Below are 26153 nucleotides of genomic sequence, written 5' to 3' on the forward strand. Positions count from 1 at the left end.
GATGCAGCTGTTAATTTTTTTTCAATTTCAGTTTATCCCATAGTACACAACAATTCTCTTACAATACAAATGGACGAACCTGACTCAGCCAGCCATTCAGCCAGGATGAGAAAATATTATTTACAAAAATTTCTATTTGCACAATACATAATATACATGTAGTATAATATATTTATATAGCATATGTGTATAATATGAGTATATATAGTGTATGTGTGTGTGTGTGTGTGTGCGTGTGTGTGCATGTGCACGTGTGTTTGTGTGTACGTGTGTGTGTGTTTGTGTGTGTTCCAAAGTTTTGGGTTTCGACAGAGTTTCATAGAACTTTTTTTTTTAACCCATAACATGACGGTAAGGTAATTACCGTAATGTACCTCTCATTAAAACTCCAGTTTTACTCAAATTAGTTAATGGAACACGGAGTCTATCATGCATAAAAAGAACTACCCCATCTAGTATTTTTTATGACTTCATGATTTTTAATGACAGTATCAAAGTTTTAGAGCATGGAATGAATATGCAGGCAACATTTTTCAAGGGTATAAAGTGATGATAGCATCTTCTATTTCTGTATAGAGTATTGTTGCAACACTCTGCCTGATGATTAAAGGGTATATACGGTCTTCTGCTAAAAATCTGCTTATTTCTGAATCCTGACAGAGAGTGGTGCGGGCTGTCACGTGATTTGCATACTTATGTTCAAATTCCTATAAGACATGCTTGGCAACTCTCAATAAAATTAAATTGAGAGAAGAAAAGCATATCTAGTTGTCAGGTGACCTCATTTAGGCAAATTGTATATTTACAGTGACAAGATTGCCTGGTCTCACTGACAATACTGGTAAATCCTAACTGTGTGAGCACCGCACACTGTCAGGATTCAGATCCTTGCAGATCTTTATCAGAATACTGGGAACCCTCTTTAAAGACTAAGTAAATACATTTTTTTCTTTGCATAATCATTGAATGAAAACAAAAGATTATTTTATCTATAGTATTTTATTACCCCATTGTCTTCTCTGTAACATGCCATGCTGCGGTACAAATATAATGTCTGTATTTCTTCATCTTTGGAAGATGCCTCCTAAGAAATTGACATTCAAAAAACCCCAAATCCTGGATCTTCAAATATAGCAAGTGTGAACAGGTTCTAACTGCTAAAACTACACGAAACACAAATAAAGGGATACAGCAGCACTTTGTAAGTGCCCTGACATATACCAACAGAATAAATGAAATTTATATTACATTAATGTTTTATACTTAGAAAAATGAAGGCTCTTTGCTCAAAAATTGGTCAATTTTGTTTGCTCATGAATGCGGGAAGGTGACTTTTCTTTGATGGAACGCTATCCTATTGTCATTACTCTCATGGACTAAAAGTCTTGAAATATTAGGCAGATAGGATCTAGCAATAAGTAAAATGACCCTGTGGCTGATTGGCGGAGAGCACAGTCAGAATAGGAATCTTTCTATACCTCTAATATAAATTGCAAAAAAAAAAACTGCATCCCCAAATTAGCTAGTGTGAACAGTTGCTAACTGTTAAAACTACACACACGTATGGGTGCAGATTTTTAACGTGTTTTCATTCCTTTTTTGACACTGCAGTTTTTGTCTCTGGTGTGTCAAATTTTAACCCCATAATGACAAAGCCAGTTTTGTCCCTAATGACAGGGCCATTTTTTGCAATTCATATTGAAAATTTTCATTTTTTTCATAAAAAATGTTGCTTTAGCACTAAATTTCTCACTTTTTCAAGAGGAAACACCAAAAAGTGGACCCCACAGTTTAACCAATTTCTTATGAGCACAGGGATACCCCACATGTAGCCAAAAACCTCTGTTTGGACAAATGGAAGGACTTGGAATGGAAGGAGCACCAATTGAATTTTGGAAAAGCTAAAATAAATTATGGGCACCATGTTACATTTCCAGGGCCTCTAAGGTACCTATACAGCTGAAACCCCCCACAAGTAACCCCAATTTGGAAACTAGGATTTTATTTAGGGGTATAGTGAGCATTTTGAACCCCCAGGGGAATCACAAAAATGTTGCTCTAGCAGCAAATTTCTCACTTTTAGACTATGTGCCCACGATCCGGCGACACTGAGTCTGTGGAAATGTGATTGTTGTCCGCTAGAGAACGCAGCTGCCCGTGACGACGATCCAGGTTCGGGCCACTGCTTACTTTAGCTCTATTCTCTCCGCGGAGAATTCTCATCTCTGCAGCATAAATTGTCATTCTGCAGCACCAGATGTCAGTTTATGCTGTTGAGAAAATAAGCGCAGTGAGCAGGAGATTTCTAAAAATCCTTTCACTGCGCTTTAACTGTAGAATGCAGCGTTATGGATGCAGCAAAATCACAGTGTCCAAATCGCTGCAAACCTTAATCTCGGGCACAAAGCCTAAAAAGCTAGGAAGGATGGATGGATAGATAGATAGAGAGACAGACAGATGTCAAACACATATATATATATAATGTCCCACCCCCCCTACATATTCTAAGCTGGCACTCTAATAACTTTCATGGTGCACTAAAAGGTGCCTAGCCTTGTATTTAGCCAAAAAATAAATAATTTAAAAAAATACCGATGTGGGGTCCCCCCATTTTTGATAGCCAGGTAGGGTAATGCAGATCGCTGTAGCCTGCAAACCACAGCTGGCAGCTTTACCTTGGTTGGTGATCCAATTTGGAGGGCACCCCAGGATCTTTTTTATAATTATTTATAAATACATAATAATGAAAAAAAGTGGGGTCTCCCCAAAATTGGTTCACCAGCCAAGTTAAAGTGAACAGCTATGGTCTGGTATTCTCAGGATGGGAAAGTCCATAGTTATTGGCCCTTCCCAGCCTAAAAAAAGCATGCTGCAGTCGTCCCAGAAGTGGCGCATCCATTAGATGCGCCAATCCCGATGCTTCGCCCTGGCTCATCCCGAATGCCCTGTTGCAGTGGCAAACCGGGTAGTAAATGGGGTTGATACCAGCTGTATTGTCACCTGGCATCAAGCCTTGCAGTTAGTGATGTCACGGCGTCTATCAGATAGTCGACATCCCCAACTGTTATTTTTAAAAAAAGAGTTGAAAGAAAAAAAATATATTTGAAAAACCACCCCCTAACACATTACCTCTTTCACCAATTTATTGTAAAGAAAAATAAATCTGATCAGCAGTCATCCATTTTGGAGGTCCCACGATGACTCTGGACCTTCTAGAATATGGGGGCACACTCAGAGAACGTATCCCCCATTTACTAGGAGTGAATAGCCTCCATATGAGAAGTATGGGTGTACAGACACTGCACTTACTCTCCCCGGGTTCACAGTAGCAGTGTGAGTGGCAGTGAGCTCAGCATTTGTAAAAGAAGGAAGCTGAGCTGACAGCCACTCTCTGCACCTGCGGCCAGCATCTTCTGAAGGAGGAGGGATCGCGGGGGATCAATGCTGCACAAGGTACCAGGGACACTGGGGAACACCGGGGTGTTATAGGGGGTGGGCTTACAGCTCCTGGGGAGGAGATTTCTGTTGCATGTGTCATGGCACATGTGACAGAAATCAGAGGAAGGTGGCAAATGAGGCCGGCGTGCTGATGTGCGTGCCGCCATCTTGGATGATTGGGAGGGCTCTGGAGAACCGCATGGGGCTCCGGTGTACCGTAGTAGGGCTCAGGGGGATAACATTTCTTTCCGATCTCAAATGTTTGATCATTTCGGATCAGAGTGAAATGAATGCAAAGGTGGCGGCGGCAGTTTTCGGTGCGCTCCAGCACCATCTTGGATTTTCTGCAGGGGGGTGGGGGATTTCTCCGGATAATGGAAGCCTTGGGAGCACTGGGGGCTTATATTTCTTTCTCATCTGATATGTTGGATCACATCAGATGAGAAAGAAATCAGTTTTACCTGCCATTTCTTTTTTTTTAATGTGATACCGGCGATCACATTATCGCGGTCCAAAAAAAATCACCCCAATTTATAATCTGGGGGGGTCTCATCTACCTCAGGTAGCTGAAACCCCCGAGATTTTCTGTGGCTGAAGGGCGCCACAGGCTTTTTTTGGCAGAACGTCTTAAAGCGTCGGAACAGAATAAGTACCCTGTAATGCCAATGTTTTGAGACATTAGGCTGTCGTTATGGGGTTAAATAAAGCTGTATTGTTTTTATACTTCCTGGTATTAGGCTTCCGTAACTAAATCATTTATGACCAAAATTGTTGTGTGTACTGAGGAAATCATCCAGCCCTTTTTTAAAAGCTGTTAAAGAACCCTATTTAGCTGACAGAATCACCTTTCTTCAATGTGCAGTGAGTGCCCTCCAGGACCTTATTATTTTCTAAGGAAGGAATAAGTCATTGCATTGACCACACATGTGTATATATATATATCCTCTGAGACCTCTTTTTCTAAGCTAAGAGAATCTAACTTTTTTTATCCTTTCATCATATGGGAGGCTTTTCATTCCTTATAATTATCTAGTTGCCTACCTTTGAGCTGACTCTAATTTTTGAATATCCTTTTAATAATGTGGAGGGAGCCCAAAACTGGCTCCCATATTTTTGATTTGCATATTCTAGATGTGGCCTTACAAGTGATTTATAGAGGGGTAACAATACGTTGGGATCACGGGATCTAATCTCTCTTTTTATATACCCTAAAATCTCGTTTGCTTTTGCAGCTGCTGCTTGACATTGAGTGCTGCTGCTCAGCTTACTTTTAACCCAAACACCCAAGTCCTTCTCCTGTTCTGTAGTCCTAAGTTTACTACAATTCAATGTATATGCATGAAAAGGATTACTCAATCCTAGGTGCATTAATATACATTTTTCAACATTAAATCTCATATCAACTTTAAATCTCATAAATGGATCTGTTTTTTTAACGCTTCTGGACTGTCCATAGGCTTTAAATATTCAGGCAGTCCCATGTCTACTCTGAATTGATGTTCTAAAATGTCACTGCAGAAAAAGGCAACAGGGGACAGGGGAAGCAGGGATCCAGCTGTCAGAGACAGTCAAATTCCCCATAAAAAATACACACATGAATTATCACACAGAAAGAAGTGTGATGTACACATTAATATTAGGCACTGACGTTGTTTCATACACAGTAGTCATCTGATCATTGTTTATAATGAGGGTCAAGAGCTGGATCATAGGAGAGACCCAGACAGCTCTGCTTGAGGCTATGTCAGCACGTTGCTTTTTTCCTGCATTTTTGCTGCTTTTTCAACTGCAGCGTTTAATGCCAAAATGGTTGTGTTCTGCTTTTCAAGCAAAGTCTATGGGAATTTGGGTTTCTTGTCCGCAATATGCAGTTCAAACTGCAGCCTTTTTGTTGCAGAACTTTGGTCAAAAACTCAGCTTTGCAGTGCAAAACCCAAATGGCAAAAACAATTGACCCAGAGCACCAAGGACCTTCTGGTAGAAAATGCACCTATAGCCAAAAAAAAGCATAAAAAAGCATGCATTTTTTACGTGTTTTCAGTGCATTTTTCCACGTTTTGGTGCATTTTTGCACATACATTTTTCACTATATTCACTGTGAAAGCGCTAAGAGAATTGACATTGACACCCAAAACTGCAGGCAAAAAAGAAGCAACGTGCGCACAGCCTTTCTAAATTCTCATAGAAGGAAATGCATGCACTTCAGGGCAACAAACTGCACCAAAAATGCATTAAAACACTGCACTGTACACACATGGCCTAATCCAGATCTGTTATGAATGGAACCAAACAATGATGCAAAATGGAAAGAAAAGTGTGTTTTTACGCCACTTGTCATGGATCTAGTTATAGTACTTGATATATTACAAAAACATGACAACTAGACATGTGAATAAAAAGAGCCATATATGCAGATTGGTTACGGAAGATTTTAATTTTTAATTAATAGAGATGATGGAATACCTCAAATAATCGGCTTCGCGAATATTTACCGAATAGGTCGCCGCTATTCGACTATCCGCGAATATTCGATGCGCAATGTAAGTCTATGAGAAACCCGAATAACAACTATTTTGAACTATTCGGGCTTCCCATAGACTTACATTGCATATCGAATATTCACATATCGGCGACCTGTTCGGAAAATATTCGCGAAGCTGAATATTTGAAGTATTCGATCAACCCTATTAATTAATTATGTTATTTTGTAGAAATGTAAAAAGTACTAAAACTTCATGACACTCTGCCCTTTTTCTGCACAGACTTCATTGTAGTTCATTTTTCATAATTTATGAAGAAGATCTCCAATATTTTTCTAGTTACATTCTTTGAATTCTTAAATTGAAGTCATTTGACCTAAAAGGTTAGCTATGTTTTGCTTACAGCTGCAACAGAGGTCAGCCAATTACAGATATTTCATTTTTGAATGTCAAAAGTCTTTTCTCATCAACAAGGACTTTGGACTATGTTTCAGCAATACTGAAAGAGATTCTAAGCCTGAAGTTATAAGGGAGTAGAAATAAATTAACTTATATCAGTTGCATCTGTGCTTCTCAGTGCAACGAAAATTGCATAGTCTTGATAATGCCTGTGTTTTATTACAAGTTGTAACAAGTTTTGAGTGTAGAGATCTATCATGTTTTTTTTGTGACAGGACATAGTATTATGCAGTATTTGAAGGTGGCAAATGTAGTAAATGTGATATTTTATCCAGACTCTGTTGTTTACAATTTATTTCGACTATTAGGTTCATAAATTGAGAATGTATTCATCTGCAGCGGGTTATTTTATAATTAGACCAGTTGTAACACCCTGAATAAGAAAAATAATTTCTACAGTTTCCATTTTATGTGGTCGGAAGAGAGTCTGTCATTGAACTGCACTTGATAATATATTAGCTAAAACTTCTGGAACATTTCAATTTTATCAAATTTATAGCCTAATAAATAATGCTTTCTTGTTGACTAAAGTTTAGAAATAGCATTAAATGTTCTGAGATTTATTATATCTATGGCTTATCACCATGGTAATGGAATGTACTAGATATTGGGAGATGACATATTCATAAAACTCAAGTGTGATGGTTCGTCTTAGAACAGTAGTCAAGAAAGTCCTCTGGAAGAATGAAAAAAAATAGGTAAAACGACTAGGTAAATATTTCCGCCTATATAAAGAGTGTATTTGGTAGGTGTAGAGAGTGGAAAAAAGCAAGATTTGAGGCAGCACTCGAGGGTTCTAAGTGAAAAAAGTGATTTTTAGTCTACCTGGGTGCAATATTTCTGCTTCCTAATGTATACATTGCACCTAGTTGAATGAATAAAATCCCACTTTTTTTTCACTTTGGCCCCCCTAGTGTTGCCTCCATTTTTGCTTTTTTTTTTGAGTAGATACCACAATACATAGCAGGTTAAGAAGTTTAAACTAACAATAGGCTACTAATATTTGATTTTTTTTTGCTACAGAAAGAAATGCTGTAACTAGGTCAAAAGTGTCCATTTTTTTTAATCCACCATATGGTTTCAGAGATATGGACTTTGTTATTTATTGGTTATTTTTATGGTCTTTACCAAGGGGGCATTCTCAAAGAATATTGTGTGAGCAACACTTTAGACTAATCTTCACAATTGTCTTGTTAGCAATGCCCACTTGGCAAAAAAAAAAAAAATTAGAACTTTTAAAAAAGACCCATTTCTCTGAAACCATATTGTGAATTAATAAAACAACAACAAAAATCAGAATACTCAGGGAAGCAGAAGAAATAAAGCAAGAACAAAATCTGGCCCCTTTTTACTTGGTGACAAGTCCTCCTTAAGAAGACTTGTGCTAGTTGGCTTCAATTCCTCAAGGTTCACATATAATGTGCACTATATATATATATATATATATATATATATATATATATATATATATATCATGAGCTATTACATTATATACCGAAACAACAAGATCTATCTTCTATGGGGGGCCTATACAACACTCTATGGGAAATAGTTATCTATGGAAACATATTTTTTTTTTTACAGTATATGCATATCTTAAGTAAGTAACATCTAAGAACAAGAGATGGGTAAACCCACAGATCTATGGGATCTGCGGGTCCAAACATTTTTTAAAAAACTCGGTTTGAGCCTGGAATTGATCCCTCATATCTGCCCATATGCCAATCGCCATTTAAGTCTATGGGGACATGAATCAGGTACTTTAAAATGGTGGTAGTAGTGATAGGGGGATTTGAACAGTTGCCTTACACTTACCAGTCTCCCACACAGCTGTAGCATTACTTCTGAGGCTGCTCATTAACCTCATGCATATGCACTGCTTCCCCCACTCACTGGCATTCCCAGATGTTGTGATTGGTTGCAGTCAGACCCTGCCCCACTGCGTGCGTCCCTATCGTGGTGTAAAAATAAATACATAAATAAAAAATTGTCATAGAGTCCCCCTATAATATGATACCCAGCACAGATCAACTACAGGCTGCAGCGCACAGCCGTGAGCTTATCTTGGCAGTGTATCAAAATTATAGGGACCCCATATGCTTTTTTAAAATTATTTAAACAAATAACTTTAAAAACTTTGGATACCCAGCCATGATAAAGCCGACAGCTGAGGGCTGGTATTCTCAGGCTGGAGAGACCCATGGTTATTGGGCACCCTTCAGCCTGAATCATCTAAAATCTAGGTGTAAAGGCCCCGTCACACACAGAGATAAATCTTTGGCAGATCTGTGGTTGCAGTGAAATCATGGACATATTGTTCCATTTGTACACGGCCACAAACCTGGCACTGATTGTCCACAATTTCACTGAAACCACAGATCTGCCACAGATTTATCTCTGTATGTGCAAAGGCCTTTAGAGTTAATAAAGGGGTGAAAGAGGGTTTTTTTGTATTTTTTTTCACATAAAGGATTTTTTCAGTGCTTGTATTTATTTCTTTTCACTTAGAGATTAGTAATGGGGGGTCTCATAGATGCATACCATTACTAATCTAGGGCTTCATAGCAGCTATGAGCTTTCATTAACCCCTTTTTACCCCGATTGCCACCACACCAGGGCAATCAGAATGAGCTTGGTAAAGTGCCAGGATTGTGGTGCCTAATGGATGTGACATTTCTGTGAGGCTGCAAGCTGCTATTTTTAGGCTGCAGGTTCAATAACCATGGGTCTCCCCATATGCATATGCATGAGGTCAATGAGCGGTCTTGAAAGTAATATTTTAGCCTCACTGTAGTCTGTTAAGTGTAACGTGTCTGCTGTATCCCTATATTCTTTCTTTTTTGTTTAATTTTTTTTATTATACAGATAGCCAGATCTGGATTGTTGCCCAGAGTTTCCTGAGAGCTCTGGGCCCACTATTGGCACACAAGTACTAGACAACCCGCGCAGATCTGGACTTTTACAGTCCAGGTTCGTGCATTACTAATAAGAATCCTATTATGAAGTATTAGAATGTAAACTTTCTAATTCCCAGTTAGATGATTCTTTGTTTGAGAATCTCATTGCATGCTGGGATACTCAAATAGGGCATCATCATCGGGCAGAGGCTGCAGTCACTGTCCCCAACCTGAAATGCATCAGTGACATCTGTTTCAGGGGCTTTGCTCGTCCTTGCTTTACTGAGCATGCGTCATTTGTTAATTCTGATGTACTCTCAGTACAAGCTCATTGTTACTGTGTAATATTCTTTTTGATGCACATTGACAGTGCACTCACTCGCCAGCTCCACTGAGAAGTATTAAGCCAGCAATAGAGCATACTATCAGCGCACATTCTAAAGAGAGGACACGGCGAGCAAAGACCATCGCCACCCATGAAACAGAGGTCACTACTGCCATCAAAATGAAAGTAAAACAATAAAGCAGTTAGCGTAAAGAGCGAACAGTCTAATTTTTTTCTATTTAAAAGGTATTAGGAAAGAGATTACTTTAATAAATAAAATATCATTTTTGATTAAAATTTGTATTAGTTTCAGATCACCTCTTTAAAAACCTCTTATTATTCTGGTCACTAGTTGGTGAAATAGCAGAATTTTCTTTTGCAATACTAAACACTCACTAAGCTTCATGCATTGTATATAAGAATATGAACCAAAGAGACAGAAGAAACAATAAGAGCCAATAAATATATTACTTTCACATTTATAATCATGGATGAAAAAGGTGGCCAATGCCACTAATAAACTGGTCGCAGGTGTCATTGTACTTTCTATAAAGTAGAACTAGGATAAACAACTGATATATTTTCATGGTGAAGAGGAACATTAGTTCAGTTGGGATATAGGAAAGGCTTGTTGAAACAGCCCAAGAGTGCTCTTATGTGTCATCAGCAATCTCAACTAGTCATTAGTGCATTATCCCGAGGATCTACATCATTAGTTTAAATTAGCTGATCCTAATTAGCCAGCTGGTACCTTCCTTGACAAACAAGACAAGGAATACAATTCAGAAATATAGGAAATTTGACACTAGCTCATTAGTATTCCTATATTTCTGCTCTATTTCTGTAATGTGATAATATAAGTTGTTAAGTTATTGTTTTTATACTGTAGTTTCAGGAAATAGTGATAGTCTAGTTAAACAAAATGCTGAAAACATTATATGAGTACTTGTGAATGCCCTACTTGCAGATAACATTGATGGCAGATAAAAGCTATGTAATGAATGGTAATCTGTGTGTCCTTTTATGTTGAAATTCAGTAGGAATTGAGTAAAACCTAGCATTTCAATAGGTTGTTTTGCCAGGGATTAGATTTAGGGCTTGTGCGCATGTTGCGTTATAGCTTGCATTTACGCTGCGTCTAGCACTGCAGCATAAATGCATGCGTCCTGCGTCCCGCGTCCCCTGCACAATCTATGTAGATTGTGCATAATGCGTGTGCATGTTGCTTTTATGAATGCAGCGATTTAGGTGCTAAAATTTTGACCCAAATCTGTGCGTTCAGAAATGCACCATGTCAATTATTTTGTGCGCTTTGGATGCAGCTCCCACTCTGTCTATGATGGGGGCAGCAGCCATAGCGCATGAAATTGGCATGTAATCTGCTAAAACACTGCATACATTACGCAGTGTTTCTGCAGTGATTTGAAGCACACATGTGCTGTCAAATCGCTGCAGAAATATCAGCATTTACGTACACACGAGTCCTTAAAGATTTTTTTTCTGATACAGCGCCTCTTTTGACCATAGCTATGTCTGGTAATGTACTTCATCACCCAATCAACTGAATAAGGGGTCACTCCCACTAGCATATACAAAAATGGTCCCATTCTCATCCAGAAAAGTTGGACAAGTGAAATCCATTTGGTATTCTATATGTTATGCGAATGTGCGATTATTTTTTCGTCTAGCATATGTATCATATCTGTATGCCATCCATATTCCCTATTAGGAGCCCTATTACGGCTCTGTAAAGTAGGCATGTTTATGTCAGTCATTTCAAGAAATGAAAAAATGAGTTGCTTGAATATATTTAATTTCTTCAATCACTGTCTTTTTCCAAATATTTTAAAGTAATAGAGTACTAGTATATAATGAAGCACAATTGACAGACAGTAGGTAAATAACAATAATTGGGAATGAAAATCACCAAGCAAATGTAATGGAATAGTTGAAAACCTGTAAATCTTAAAAAAAATATAATACTAAAAATATTTTGGAAAAACAATATTATATTAAGATAAATGGTAGCAATGTGAAAGTAAACACTTATGGAAAACAATGTAAAAATAAATCAGACTATAATATAAATTAAACAGATTTGCAGCATTTGATTTAAATTTTATAAGGACATGATACAATAGTCATATTAAAGACAATACAAGAATGCCTGCTGGAATGCACAGTTTAAGATTGCCTGTAAAAGACATTGACTGTAAGGAAGGGGTAAAATCACAAGTGGTCAACAGCAATCAAAACTTTGAAGAACAATTTTCCAGATGTACAGTAGCAAAATTGTCTGCCTGATTAGATGAAAGGTTTAGATTCTAGGTGTGAAAACTTTGAAGTGTCCTTCAGAAGCTGTACATGACTTTACTGAATAAATTCTAAGAAACAAAATTCTTTCAACAAAAATAACCTGAGTTTATTTTGAGACCGATCTTCCAAATTTGAGATTAACAAGACTAAAACGCGAAAACAATAATAGATGTTAGCATCTGAAATCAGTTTTCTGTGAATATTTAGCTAATATTTTGAAGTTACATTAAATAACATGCTGAGAATTGAATTTAACATAACAAACTGCAGAATTTATTTTAAATCTATGTATTTATAATATGTTTTCTTAAATATTTCTAGGCTGTAAACACAGATCCCATTCCTGTGACATTACATTATGATAAATCACATGATCAAGTCTGGGTTCTCAGCTGGGGCACTATCGAAAAGTCATCTCCAACATTGCAGGTACGGACTCTAATACATATCTGACATCCTTACTATTACTTGGTATCCAATGGAATATTTTTACATCATTATCTATGGAATATTGATTTCATTATATGTATGATAGTATCGCATCCATCATTTGCAGTATTCATCTGAGACATAATTGGAAGCATTGTTTCTCCAGTACATATTCTGCCTGCTAACTGGTTATACATGAACTATCCATCACCAATGCTTGTCTAAAGGGGGCTTTACACGCAACGACATCACTAACGAGATGTCGTTGGGAAACAGAATTTGTGATGCACATCCGGCCTCGTTAGCAACGTTGTTGCATGTGAAACGCACGAACGACCGTTAACGATCAAAATTACTCACCTAATCGTTGATCGTTGACATGTTGTTCTAATCCCAAATGTCGTTGCTGTTGCATGAAGCAGGTTGTTCGTCGTTCCTGCGGCAGCACATATCGCTATGTGTGACACCGCAGGAACGAGGAACATCACCATACCTGCGGACAACCGCAATGAGGAAGGAAGGAGGTGGGCGGGATGTTCAGCCCGCTCATCTCCGCCCCTCCGCTTCTTTTTGGTGGTCACTTAGTGACGCCGCTGTGACACTGAACAAACCGCCCCCTTAGAAAGGAGGTGGTTCGCCGGCCACAGCAACGTTGCTTGGCATGTAAGTACATGTGACGGGTCGTAGCGATGCCGTGCGCCACGGGCAGCGATTTGCCCATGACGCACAATCAACGGGGGCGGGTGCTTTCACCAGCAACATCGCTAGCGATGTTGCTGCGTGTAAAACTGCCTTAAGATTCTGATTTGCTGCCTTTGTGCTTCATAATGAAGTTTTTAGTGTACATGTGTCAGCTTATCCTAATGAAAACTACTCCAATAGTAGCTATAACTGAATTTCCTGTGGGAAAGTCCACACCTTGTTGTGAGTTTTTAAAGGTGTGAAATCACAAATCTCTAGACTCTACTCCCTGGATTTAGCAGAAAGTCTTTATTGCATGTATAGAGATCCAAGAACTGTTTAGGAGAAAAGGACAACTGCCATTCAGTAAAGTGATTCGTACTTTCCAACAAGAGTGCTCCTTGTGAAAACTACACTCTATGATACACTGTTCTTTCAGATAGGTATGCTAAAGAAAATGACCCAGTATAAGTAAATTTCTGAACATTACAATATTGGCCAAAATGGACTGCAACTTAGGTTCAAATCTTAGTCTAAGCAATTAATCCCAATTCAACAAATGTATCACATCAGAATGATGCAATAAGACAGGCTTGTCATACAGATATCCTTAAGTTAAATTGATACATATTTTTTGGATAGGCCATCAATGTCAGATAGTCAGAAGTACGGGTCCCACAGCCGAAACTCCCAGTGATTAGCTGTTCTAAACTCCAGATTAACATACTGACATAGTTGCTTCGCCTAGCTTCATTCATTGCATAATGGTCCCTGCTATATACAGTCATATGAAAAAGTTGGGCACTCCTATTAATGTTAACCTTTTTTTCATTATAACAATTTGGGTTTTTGCAACAGCTATTTCAGTTTCATATATCTAATAACTGATGGACTGAGTAATATTTCTGGATTGAAATGAGGATTATTGTACTAACAGAAAATGTGCAATCCTCATTTAAACAAAATTTGACCTGTGCAAAATTTTGTGCACCCTTATCAATTTCTTGATTTGAACACTCCTAACTACTTTTTACTGACTTACTAAAGCACTAAATTGGTTTTGTAACCTCATTGAGCTTTGAACTTCATAGGCAGGTGTATCCAATCATGAGAAAAAGTATTTAAGGTGGCCACTTGCAAGTTGTTCTCCTATTTGAATCTCCTATGAAGAGTGGCATCATGGGCTCCTCCAAACAACTCTCAAATGATCTGAAAACAAAGAGTATTCAACATAGTTGTTCAGGGGAAGGATACAAAAAATTGTCTCAGAGATTTAAACAGTCAGTTTCCACTGTGAGGAACATAGTAAGGAAATGGAAGAACACAGGTACAGTTCTTGTTAAGCCAAGAAGTGGCAGGCCAAGAAAAATATCAGAAAAGCAGAGAAGAAGAATGGTGAGAACAGTCAAGGACAATCCACAGACCACCTTCAAAGACCTGCAGCTTCATCTTGCTGCAGATGGTGTCAATGTGCATCGGTCAACAATACAGCGCACGTTGCACAAGGAGAAGCTGTATGGGAGAGTGATGCGAAAGAAGCCGTTTCTGCAAGCACGCCACAAACAGAGTCACCTGAGGTATGCAAAAGCACATTTGGACAAGCCAGTTACATTTTGGAAGAAGGTCCTGTGGACTGATGAAACAAAGATTGAGTTGTTTGGTCATACTAAAAGGTGTTATGCATGGAGGCAGAAAACACGGCATTCCAAGAAAAGCACTTGCTACACACAGTAAAATTTGGTGGAGGTTCCATCATGCTTTGGGGCTGTGTGGCCAATGCTGGCACCGGGAATCTTGTTAAAGTTCAGGGTCGCATGGATTCAACTCAGTGTCAGCAGATTTTTGACAATAATGTGCAATAATCAGTGACGAAGTTGAAGTTACGCAGGGGATGGATATTTCAGCAATTATCCAAAACACCGCTCCAAATCTACTCAGGCATTCATGCAGAGGAACAATTACAATGTTCTGGAATGGCCATCCCAGTCCCCAGACCTGAATATCATTGAAAATCTGTGGGATGATTCGAAGCGTGCTGTCCATGCTCGGGGACCATCAAACTTAACTGAACTGGAATTGTTTTGTAAACAGGAATGGTCAAATATACCTTCATCCAGGATCCAGGAACTCATTAAAAGCTACAGGAAGTGACTAGAAGCTGTTATTTTTGCAAAAGGAGGATCTACAAAATATTAATGTCCCTTTTATGTTACGTAGTTACATAGTTAGTTACATAGTTACTAAGGTTGAAAAAAGACCTAGGTCCATCTAGTTCAACCTTCCTCCACCAGTTCTACATTTGGTCACTTAGTCATTTATAACCAACAATGTTGTGTGTACTGAGGAAATCATCAAGCCCTTTTTTGAAAGCTGTTATAGTATCTGCCATTACTACCTCTTGTGGTAGGGTATTCCATAGTCTGACTGCTCTAACTGTAAAGAACCCTTTCCTATTTAGCTGCCGGAATCTCTTTTCTTCCACTCGCAGTGAGTGCCCCCTGGTCCTTAGTATTGTTTTCGGAAGAAATAAGTCATGTGCCAGTCCTTTATATTGACCACACATATATTTATACATATAAATGAGATCTCCTCTGAGACGTCTTTTTTCTAAGCTAAACATATCTAACTTTTTCAACCTGTCATCATATGGGAGGCCTTCCATTCCTTGTAGTAGTCTACTTGCCTGCCTTTGAACTGACTCTAACTTCTGAATGTCCTTTTTAAAATGTGGAGTCCAAAACTGGACCCCATATTCCAGATGTGGCCTTACAAGTGATTTATAGAGGGGTAACAATATGTTGGGATCCCGGGATCTAATCTCTCTTTTTATACACCCTAGAATCTTGTTTGCTTTTGCAGCTGCTGCTTGACATTGAGTGCTGCTGCTCAGCTTATTTGTAATGAGAATACCCAAGTCCTTCTCCTGTTCTGTAGTCCCGAGTTTACTTCCATTTAATGTATACGCAGTTATAGGATTACTCCGTCCTAGGTGCATTACTTTATATTTATCAACATTAAATCTCATTTGCCAAGTATCTGCCCATTCTGACATCTTATCTAGATCTTTTTGTAATATTATACTATCAAGCTCAGTTTTTAATATCCTACATAGTTTGGTGTCATCAGCAAAGACTGACACTTTACTATCAATCCCATCCACAAGGTCATTAATAAAGAGAGTAAAAAGAATTGGTCCTAGCACAGATCCCTGCGGCACCCCACTGCTGACTATGGCCCATTTAGAGAATGATCCATTTATGACTACTCTTTGTTTCCTATCTTTTAGCCAATTCCTTACCCAGTTGCATATAGTTTCCCCAGTTGCATATAGTTTCCCCATGTTGAGGTGCCCATACTTTTGCACCAGTCAAATTTTGTTTAAATGCGGATTGCACATTTTCTGTTAGTACAATAAACCTCATTTCAATCCAGAAATATTACTTAGTCCATCAGTTATTAGATATATGAAACTGAAATAGCTGTTGGAAAAACCCAAATTGTTATAAAGAAAAAAGGTTAACATTAATAGGGGTGCCCAAACTTTTTCATATGATTGTACTGTAATGTAGAGCAGCTCTGAATGTCTTGATTTGGAATAACTTATCCATCGATATCAGGTCAGTGGGGTTGGATGCTCCAGTATCCTGACCAATCACTTGTTATTGGCTCCACTGATCGACAGATATACACAGACCTACATTCTGCAGATTCATTCAATATGTAGCACCTACTGCCAAGGCCTGCAGGACATACCTTATTCAAGAAGAACAATTCTGCAATGTCCATTAAATGAAGCTATAAATTGCTGTTTAGATCAATTTTTTTATTTGGTTACTGCCAGAGATTACAGCTGCTGATTGGTAGGCATCCTAAGAATAAAGGGGGACAGATAGGGCACTCTGTCACAAAGACAGGGATCGCCGAACAGTGTGTTGTCTTCCTGGCGCTCGAGTTCGGCACATCGCTGATCGGGTTGACAGATTACTGGGAGGGGCTGGGGAGGACCCAGCGGTCATTGTACACATTGGCACAAATGACAAAGTTAGAGGTAGGTGGAAGGTCCTTAAAGATGATTTCAGGGAATTAGGTTGTAAGCTTAAAGCATGGACCTCAAAGTTGGTATTTTCGGAAATACTACCTGTGCCACGAGCCACACCAGAGAGGCAAAGAGAGATCAGGGAGGTTAACATGTGGCTCAGGAATTGGTGTAGGAAAGAGGGTTTTGGGTTCCTGGAGAATTGGGCCGACTTTTCAGTTGGCTACAGATTCTATGCTAGGGATGGGCTGCATCTTAATGGGGAAGGTGCAGCTCTGCTGGGGCAGAAAATGGCTAGAAGGTTGGAGGAGTGTTTAAACTAGGAATGGGGGGCGAGGGTATTCACTTTATAGAAGGGGAATGTAGTGCAGATAGTGACCAGGGCACAAGTAATGAAATTGGGGGTGGTACGGGGGGAAGGGTTAGGACAGTTAATACAGTAAGCAGGAATACAGGTACAGAGTCATACGTAACGTGCATGTACACTAATGCCCGAAGCCTCACAAATAAGGTGGAGGAATTAGAATTAATATTGTTGGAAGAAAATTATGATATAGTGGGGATATCAGAGACATGGCTGGATGAGAGCTATGACTGGGCTGTTAATTTACAGGGTTATAGCCTATTCAGGAATGACCGTACAAATAAGCGAGGGGGAGGTGTGTGTCTATATGTAAAATCATCCTTAAAACCCATCCTGCGTGACAACATATGTGAGGGTACTGAGAATGTAGAGTCCCTATGGGTGGAGATAAGGGGGGGAGAATGAATAATAAAATACTGATAGGGGTGTGTTATAAGACGCCGAATATTATGGAAGAGGTAGAGAATCTCCTCATAAAGCAAATTGATAAAGCAGCGAGTCTCGGAGAGGTAAGTATTATGGGGGACTTTAACTATCCTGATATAAATTGGGGAGCAGAAACTTGCAGTTCCAGCAAAGGAAATAGATTTTTGATAACAAGGAAAGATAATTAACTTTCACAAATGGTACAGGACCCCACAAGAAGGGGAGCACTACTAGACCTTGTACTAACCAATAGGCCAGACCGCATATCAAATATACAAGTTGGGGGTTACTTGGGGAATAGTGATCACAAAATAATAAGTTTTCATGTATTCTTTAGTAAGATGTCTAGTAGAGGGGCTACAAGGACACTAAACTTCAGGAAAGCAAATTTTAAACGGTTGAGAGATGATCTTAGTGCAATAAACTGGGATGATGTACTAAGTAATAAAAGTACACAAAGCAAATGGGAGACTTTTATGAGCATCCTGAATAGGGCTTGTGCAGAAAATATACCCTATGGGAACAAACATGCTAGAAATAGGAGGAAACCCCTATGGCTAAATAGAGCTGTAAGGGAAGCAATAAAAGAAAAACAGAAAGCCTTAAAAGAATTAAAGAGGGTAGGTAGTGATGAGGCATTATATAATTATAGAAAATTAAATAAAATATGTAAAAAGCAAATTAAGTTAGCTAAGTTTGAGACAGAGAGACTCATTGCGAGAGAAAGTAAAAATAATCCTAAAATATTCTTTAACTACATAAACAGTAAAAAACTGAAAAGCGATAGTGTTGGCCCCCTTAAAAATAGTCTTGGTGAAATGGTGGAAGGGGATGAGGGTAAAGCCAACCTGCTGAATGACTTTTTTTCTACGGTTTTTATACAAGAAAATGCCATGGCAGATGACATGACCAGTGATACCATAAATTCACCCTTGAATATTACCTGCTTAACCCAGCAGGAAGTACGCCGCCGCCTCGAAATCACTAAGGTTGACAAATCTCCGGGCCCGGATGGCATACACCCCAGAGTACTACAGGAATTGAGTTCTGTGATAGATAGACCATTATTTTTAATCTTCTCAGATTCCTTAATAACAGGGTCGGTACCGCAGGACTGGCGCATAGCAAATGTGGTGCCAATATTCAAAAAGGGGACAAAAACTGAGCCGGGAAATTATAGGCCGGTAAGTTTAACCTCTACGGTTGGTAAAATCCTTGAGGGTTTCTTGAGAGATGCTATACTGGAGTATCTCAAGAAAAATAACCTTATGACAGAGTATCAACATGGGTTTATGAGGGATCGATCCTGTCAAACTAATTTGATCAGCTTCTATGAAGAGGTAAGTTCAAGCCTGGACCAGGGAAATGCAGTGGATGTTGTGTATATGGACTTTTCAAAAGCTTTTGATACGGTGCCACACAAAAGGTTGGTACATAAAATGAGAATAATGGGGATAGGGGAAAATATGTGTAACTGGGTTAAAAGCTGGCTCAGTGACAGGAAACAAAGGGTGGTTATTAATGGTACGTACTCGGACTGGGTCTCAGTTCATAGTGGGGTACCACAGGGGTCAGTATTGGGCCCGCTTCTTTTCAACATATTTATAAATGACCTTGTTGGGGGCATGCGGAGTAGAATTTCAATATTTGCAGATGATACTAAACTCTGCAGGGTAATCAATACAGAGGAGGATAATTTTATATTTCAGGGAGATTTATGTAAATTGGAGGATTGGGCTGAGAAGTGGCAATTGAAGTTTAATGTAGATAAATGTAAGGTCATGCACTTGGGTAGAGGAAATAACATTTATGATTATGTACTTAATTGTAGAACACTGGGTAAAACAGACACAGAAAAAGACTTGGGTGTATGGGTGGATGGTAAACTTCACTTTAGTGGACAGTGTCAGGCAGCTGCTGCCAGGGCTAATAAAATAATGGGATGTATTAAAAGAGGTATAAGTGTTCATGAAAAAAATATAGTTCTACCTCTGTACAAGTCACTAGTGCGACCGCACTTGGAATACTGTGTACAATTCTGGTCACCGATATATAAGAAGGACATAGCTGAACTGGAGAGGGTGCAGAGAAGAGCGACCAAGATTATTAGAGGAATGGGTGGGCTGCAATACCAAGACAGGTTATTAAACTTGGGGTTATTTAGTCTGGAAAAACGAAGGCTTAGGGGGGATCTAATCACAATGTATAAATATATGAGGGGACAGTACAGAGACCTTTCCAAAGATCTTTTTACACCTAGGCCTGCGACTGGAACACGGGGGCATCCGCTACGTCTTGAGGAAAGAAGGTTTAATCATAATCACAGACGAGGATTCTTTACTGTACGAGCAGTGAGACTATGGAATTCTCTGCCGCATGATGTTGTAATGAGTGATTCACTACTAACATTTAAGCAGAGCCTGGATGCCTTTCTTGAAAAATTTAATATTACCAGTTATGTATATTAGATTTTATGACAGGGTATTGATCCAGGGAACTAGTCTGATTGCCGGATGTGGAGTCAGGAAGGAAATTTTTTCCCCATTGGAACTTGTTTGCCACATTGGGGGTTTTTTTTGCCTTCCTCTGGATCAACATGTTAGGCTATGGGTTGAACTAGATGGACTTAGAGTCTCCCTTCAACCTTAAAAACTATAATACTATGATACTATGAAAGGGGGCTTTACACGCTACGATATCATTAATGAATTATCGTTGGGGTCACATCGTTAGTGACGCACATCCGGCTTCATTAACGACATCGCAGTATGTGACATTTATGTGCGACCTAAAACGATCGCAAAAGTGGCAAAAATCATTTGCCGCGGAGAGGTCGTCCTAAAACAAAAAATCATTTTCTTCTAATTAGCAATGTTGTTCCTCGTTCCTGCGGCAGCACACATCGCTATGTGTGACACCGCAGGAGCGAGGAACATCTCCTTACCTGCCTCTACCGGCAATGAGGAAGGAAGGAGGTGGGCGGGATGTTTACGTCCTGCTCATCTCCGCCCCTCCACTTCTATTGGACGGCTGCCGTGTGACGTCGCTGTGACGCCGCACAACCCGCCCCCCTTAGAAAGGAGGCGGTTCACCGGCTAGAGCGACGTCACTGGACAGGTAAGCGCTTGTGACGGCGGTAAGCGAGGTTGTGCACGACGGGCAGCGATTTGCCCGTGTCGCACAACCGACGGGGGCGGGTACGAACGCTTGCGATCTCGCTAGCGAGATCGCAGCGTGTAAAGCCCGCTTAAGACTTCAACGGATCTAAGATTGATGACCTATCAATTAGGCGGCTCATCAATAACTTCTGACCAGACAACCGCTTTAAGAGTTAAGAAGACCTGGTTAAAAAAAAAATATGAGAATGATTAGTATAATATTACTACGGTATTTTAACACTGAAAGCTTAATGTAGTCCACAACGTGATGACTAAACTGCTCTCTTTATAAATCCCAGGGCACATGACTACATTTGGGATACATAGCATATGAATACTAATAAGGTAGTAATGCATTTCAAAAGGTCTATGCTTATTGGTGTGTAAAAATATGGCAGTTTTCACAGATTTGTTTTTTTTTATGTGAAGGCTGCATAAAAATGGTTGTATGCTCCATTAGATGCTTATATAAAAGAGAAAATATTTCCTAAAAGTACTGTTTTCAGCATTTCTAGAGGGAATCTTGGTCTTACATACAGCACACTACACAAACCTTTACACACTGCAATAACACTATTTTAAAGAACAAAATGATTATGTACATTTCCCTGTTCAGCTGTTCTGATCCTAATGGATCATACAAAAAAAGAATATTTAAAAGAAAGCTATTCCCTAAAAAAAAATAAGTTTTCCCCTAAGTTCTAAGATAGCAGATGACTCGCTTATTATTGGGCGTCCGACCAGAGGACCCCCAGCAATCAGCAGTAAGACCCCGATTATCAGTAAGTTATACCCTATCTGTAGGATAGGGAATAACTTTTTCTGAGCGTCTAATAACCCTCTAATGCATTTATAATATAGAATACAAATATGAATAAATAGGTTCACATAAAAGCTGAGTGAAATTATAATAGTTTGCTTACAAATTAGCATACTTTCATGTAACACACAGCACTATAACTGTATTGTGGCACAGCATGAACTGATTTAACATGTCAAACTTATTATCAAGGTGTAAGGTCACAAAAGAGTGCAGGACTATGTGCCATAGACATGAATTTTAAAAACAGCTTAAAGTTTATTTGTAGGCTGCCAATTCGGACACAGAAAAGCTTAAAATGTTGCCAAATTTAAGCATGAAACGATAAAGACATCTAACTCCACAAAGTAGTGAAATCTGATGCGCCTTGGCTTGCACCACCGCCTTTTTTTCACACATGGCATTTTTAGCTGTCACTATACTTTTTGGCACACGGGCCTACTTGGTTCTTTCAAGGCAGTTTAGACAGACAGTTATATCTTCTACTAGATTCTGGCATGAAAAAGAAAAAGTTTGTATGTTCACCACAATACTGAATACATGAAATACCCGTGCAATATATCTATCCGGAAAAAAGTCCTTCAAGCCGCTGGCGCATGGTAAAACACCAAAAGGAAAAAGGGAAATCTGGATCTTGATAAACAAAATCACCTTTCATTGATGTGCATAAAATCCATGTTACAGCAGGAAAACCTATCCAAACATGTTTCAGGCTTGCACCCTTGTTCACTGGAACTTTTACTATAGTAGTGCACATGTTGATTTATTTAATCTCATAAGGTCTTTTATTTGTATATAATACTGCAATCTTTAAAAAATGAACTTTTATCATGTAGCAAACTAGATACTCATAAAAAAAGGACTAGTCTGGAGGGGATTTTCATTACCCTAGTCTAGTCTTGTCTCAGGTCTTGTAATTATTCTAATTATATATCCATGCCTTATTTACAGCTTGCATAATGGTCCTAACTAGAGATGAGCAAACCTGTGGAAATTCAGTTTGGAGGGTTTAGCTGAACTTTAGATAAAGTTCAGTTTGGGACCTGGACTTGACCTGAACCCCAATGGATGTCACTAATTGGGCAGATCGGGTGCCTGCCTAAATGCAACCAGCCATAAACAGATCACTTTTGGGGGTGGGTGAGCAGGGTTTTTAATTTTTTTTTGTTTGGTGCACAAAACATCTGATCATGCTGTTTATTCCCTGATTGTGCTCCATTCAATCACTGAAAGTGAATTGCACTGGGCTGAGGACCAAGCATACACAAACAGAGCGATGCTCATGCAAGTGGTTTACATATAAAGCACCCAAACTCCGAACCCGAATTCTGTTTTTTACATAAAGTCTGTGTTTGGTACGAACACCTAACCTCAAGTTTGCTCATCTCTAGTCCTAACGAACGTATGGAGTGTATGCACAGTGTCAATTATGCTCATAAATATGTAATTAAAAGATCAAAAGATTGAAGACTAGTTTGGTAGAAAAGTATAACCAATGAACTTGTCCTCCTTAAAATAATGAGGCAATATAAAAAAATAAATCCACATCTATATAGCTATACAGTACTAGCTGATGGGGACAGATACATTTGTCAGGTTCTTTTTAAGTCCATCAATGCTGGCATTCTATTGTCAACCTTTAGCTTTTTGTATTGTTGCAACTAATATTACCCTTTATGGGCTGGAAGTAACCAATCTGCTTCAAATAATAATGGATCACATCATGAGCATTACTCCCTTACTTTTTAATCAGAAAATACATTAGGGAAGTAAGGTTCCGAAAAACAATTCAGCAGAACTTGTCCATGTCAGCAAGCCCAACTTCTCTTGTACACATTCTTCTACTCACCATTTTTCTACCGAGTCACTTGGCTGTAAACAAAAGGTTTTTTATCACAACAAAATAAATATTGTGCAAATACATTTTTCTGTCCAATAAAATACAGTAGGATCAATTTATCAAGGTGCTTACTCCAGAAATCTGGCATATACAACTTAGTAAGTAAGTAACAATATTTTTGTAAAAGTAGGTACTTGTGCAAAAATATTGTGACTTCTGGTGTTAGCACACCACTCCATACCAGCTATGACAATCTGAGCATGGCGTCGGCGAGATGGAGTCACACCTACCCATTAAATTCAGTTCTGTTGTAACTAGAGATGAGGCATGTTCGAGGTTCGCCAATTTCATGTTCGAGTGATTTTGGGGAGTGTTCGAGACGTTTGGCGAACACTGCAGTGTCAGCATATGCCCACACTGTACAGTGTCCGCAGCTGCCCACACTGCAGTGACAGCAGCCATGGGGATGACAAGCGCTGCCGTCACGAGGTTAGTGAAGCTCCTTACCTGCGGTGATGAAGTCCTGCCCTCTCGATGTCAGCGCTGTCACTGTCTTCCATGGCTGCCACTTGTCACATCTCCTCTCGCTGCCGACCCAAGACTGTGACTAGCGGTAATGTCACAGGCACCCGCGATACTTGTTTGTGAAGGCGGCGGTCATTGAACTCAGTGACAGCTCTGCTATCAAGAGTGCATCGATCACCGCAGGTAATGTATCTCGATAACCTCATGACTGCAGCACTTGTCATGCCCTGCAGTGACCTGGGCTGATCTATTGATGTTAGCTCAGGTCACTGCATTGCTCTCCTAGCCAATATGGAACATTCTGTTCTTCATTGACTAGGACATTGACTATGGTATGGATCATCAAGGGACCCCTTGGATTACACCAGACCTGGATTTGTTTTTCTTTCTAATAAATTGGTGAAAGAGGAAATGTTTTGGGGAGTGTTTTTTCAAATAAAAATGTGCTTGTCGTCTATTTATTTTCTTATTACTAACTGGGTTGGTGGTGTCGGGTATCTGATAGGCGCCTGACATCACGAACCCCAGGGCTTGATGCCAGGTGACATTACCCGTCTGGTATTAACCCCATATATTACCCCGTTTTCCACCACACCAGGGCACTGGATGAGCTGGGGCGAAGCACCAGGATTGGCACATCTAATGGATGCGCCACTTCAGGGGCGGCTGCGGCCTGCTATTTTTAGGCTTGGGAGACTCCAATAACCATGGACCTCCCTAGTCTGAGAATATCAGACCCCAGCTGTCTGCTTTACCTTGGCTGGTGGTCCAATTTTGGGGGGACCCCTATGTGTTTCTTTTTTTTTAATTATTTATTTAATTTAAAATAACAGCGTGGGGTGCCCTCAGTTTTGGATTACCAGCCAAGGTGAAGGTGCCAGCTGTGGTCTGCCGGCTGCAGCCGTCTGCTTTACCCTAGCTGGCTACAAAAATAGGGGGAACACCACGTTTTTTTTTTTTAAATTTATTTATTTATTTTGGTAAATACAAGGCTAAGCACCCCTTAGTGCCACATGAAAGGCACCAAAGGGTGCAAAATTACAAAATGCAGGAGAGTGGGACATTATGTGTCTTTCTGCCATTATAATGACAGAAAAGACTGATATGAAGTGTTCAAGGAAAGGAAAATCACCAGAGCGCTCTATACTGTGAAAAGCAGTAGAAAGTGGCACTGGAGTGAACATGTGACCGCCTCATGTAGGTTAAAGCTATGGATCCTGGGTAAATTTATGTATTTTCCCTCCTTCAGTTTTTTTGCAGTATGCAAAAACATAGAAGGCACACAGATGACAAACGGATGACATACGGACCATATATGGAAAGGAAACAGATGCCACACAGATGCATCTGTGAAAAAAACGGACCTTTTTTGCAGACCGCAAAAATGGATCGGTCGTGTGACTGTAGCCTTATTCTGATCTGCCGTTTATAAACAGCAGGCAGAAATAAGTGAATAGCGCCCCCCAGGGTCAGAAAATCCCCGGGGTTTCAGGGGGTATCTGAGACCCTGGAGATAATGATTCAGGCCGTTTTTTCCGGTCTCCGCTCACGTGATCACTGGTATACACCGTATACCGATGATCATGTTACAGTAAATGACAGCGCCGGTAAAAAATTATTCATCTCCCATCTGGCATGAACAAACATGTCAGATGGGAAATAAATCTCCTCCCCGATCTCCTCTGGTCCCCCGATGTCGCCAAAGTGCCCCCCCGACTCCCTCCTGGAAATCCAAGATGGCCGCGCACAGCAGCGCGCCGGCCGCATTCACCCTACTCCTCTGATTTCTGCTGCATGGGCCATGACACATGCGACAGAAAACTCCTCCCCAGGCCCTGCCAAGTCCCCCCCCATAACACCACCGATGTTACCCGGTGCCCCACATTACCTGTGCAGCGTTGATCCCCCGTGGCCCCCTCCTTCACAATAGACGCTGCTGCATGCACAGAGCGGCTGTCA

At 39.7% G+C, this 26153-nt stretch overlaps 1 protein-coding gene across 2 annotated transcripts in view; it reads left to right on the forward strand.

Moving 5' to 3' along the window:
* FSTL5 (follistatin like 5) overlaps positions 1 to 26153 on the forward strand; it is a 1179512-nt gene that overhangs the window by 1081044 nt on the left and 72315 nt on the right. For both annotated transcript variants that reach the window (XM_075347385.1, XM_075347392.1), the window contains one exon: positions 12237 to 12344. In XM_075347385.1, the coding sequence (XP_075203500.1) occupies positions 12237 to 12344 (108 nt within the window). The remainder of the gene's footprint in view (positions 1 to 12236; positions 12345 to 26153) is intronic.

This window comes from Anomaloglossus baeobatrachus, chromosome 1, assembly GCF_048569485.1.
Source record: "Anomaloglossus baeobatrachus isolate aAnoBae1 chromosome 1, aAnoBae1.hap1, whole genome shotgun sequence".
In the NCBI taxonomy this organism is placed as follows: Eukaryota; Metazoa; Chordata; class Amphibia; order Anura; family Aromobatidae; genus Anomaloglossus; species Anomaloglossus baeobatrachus.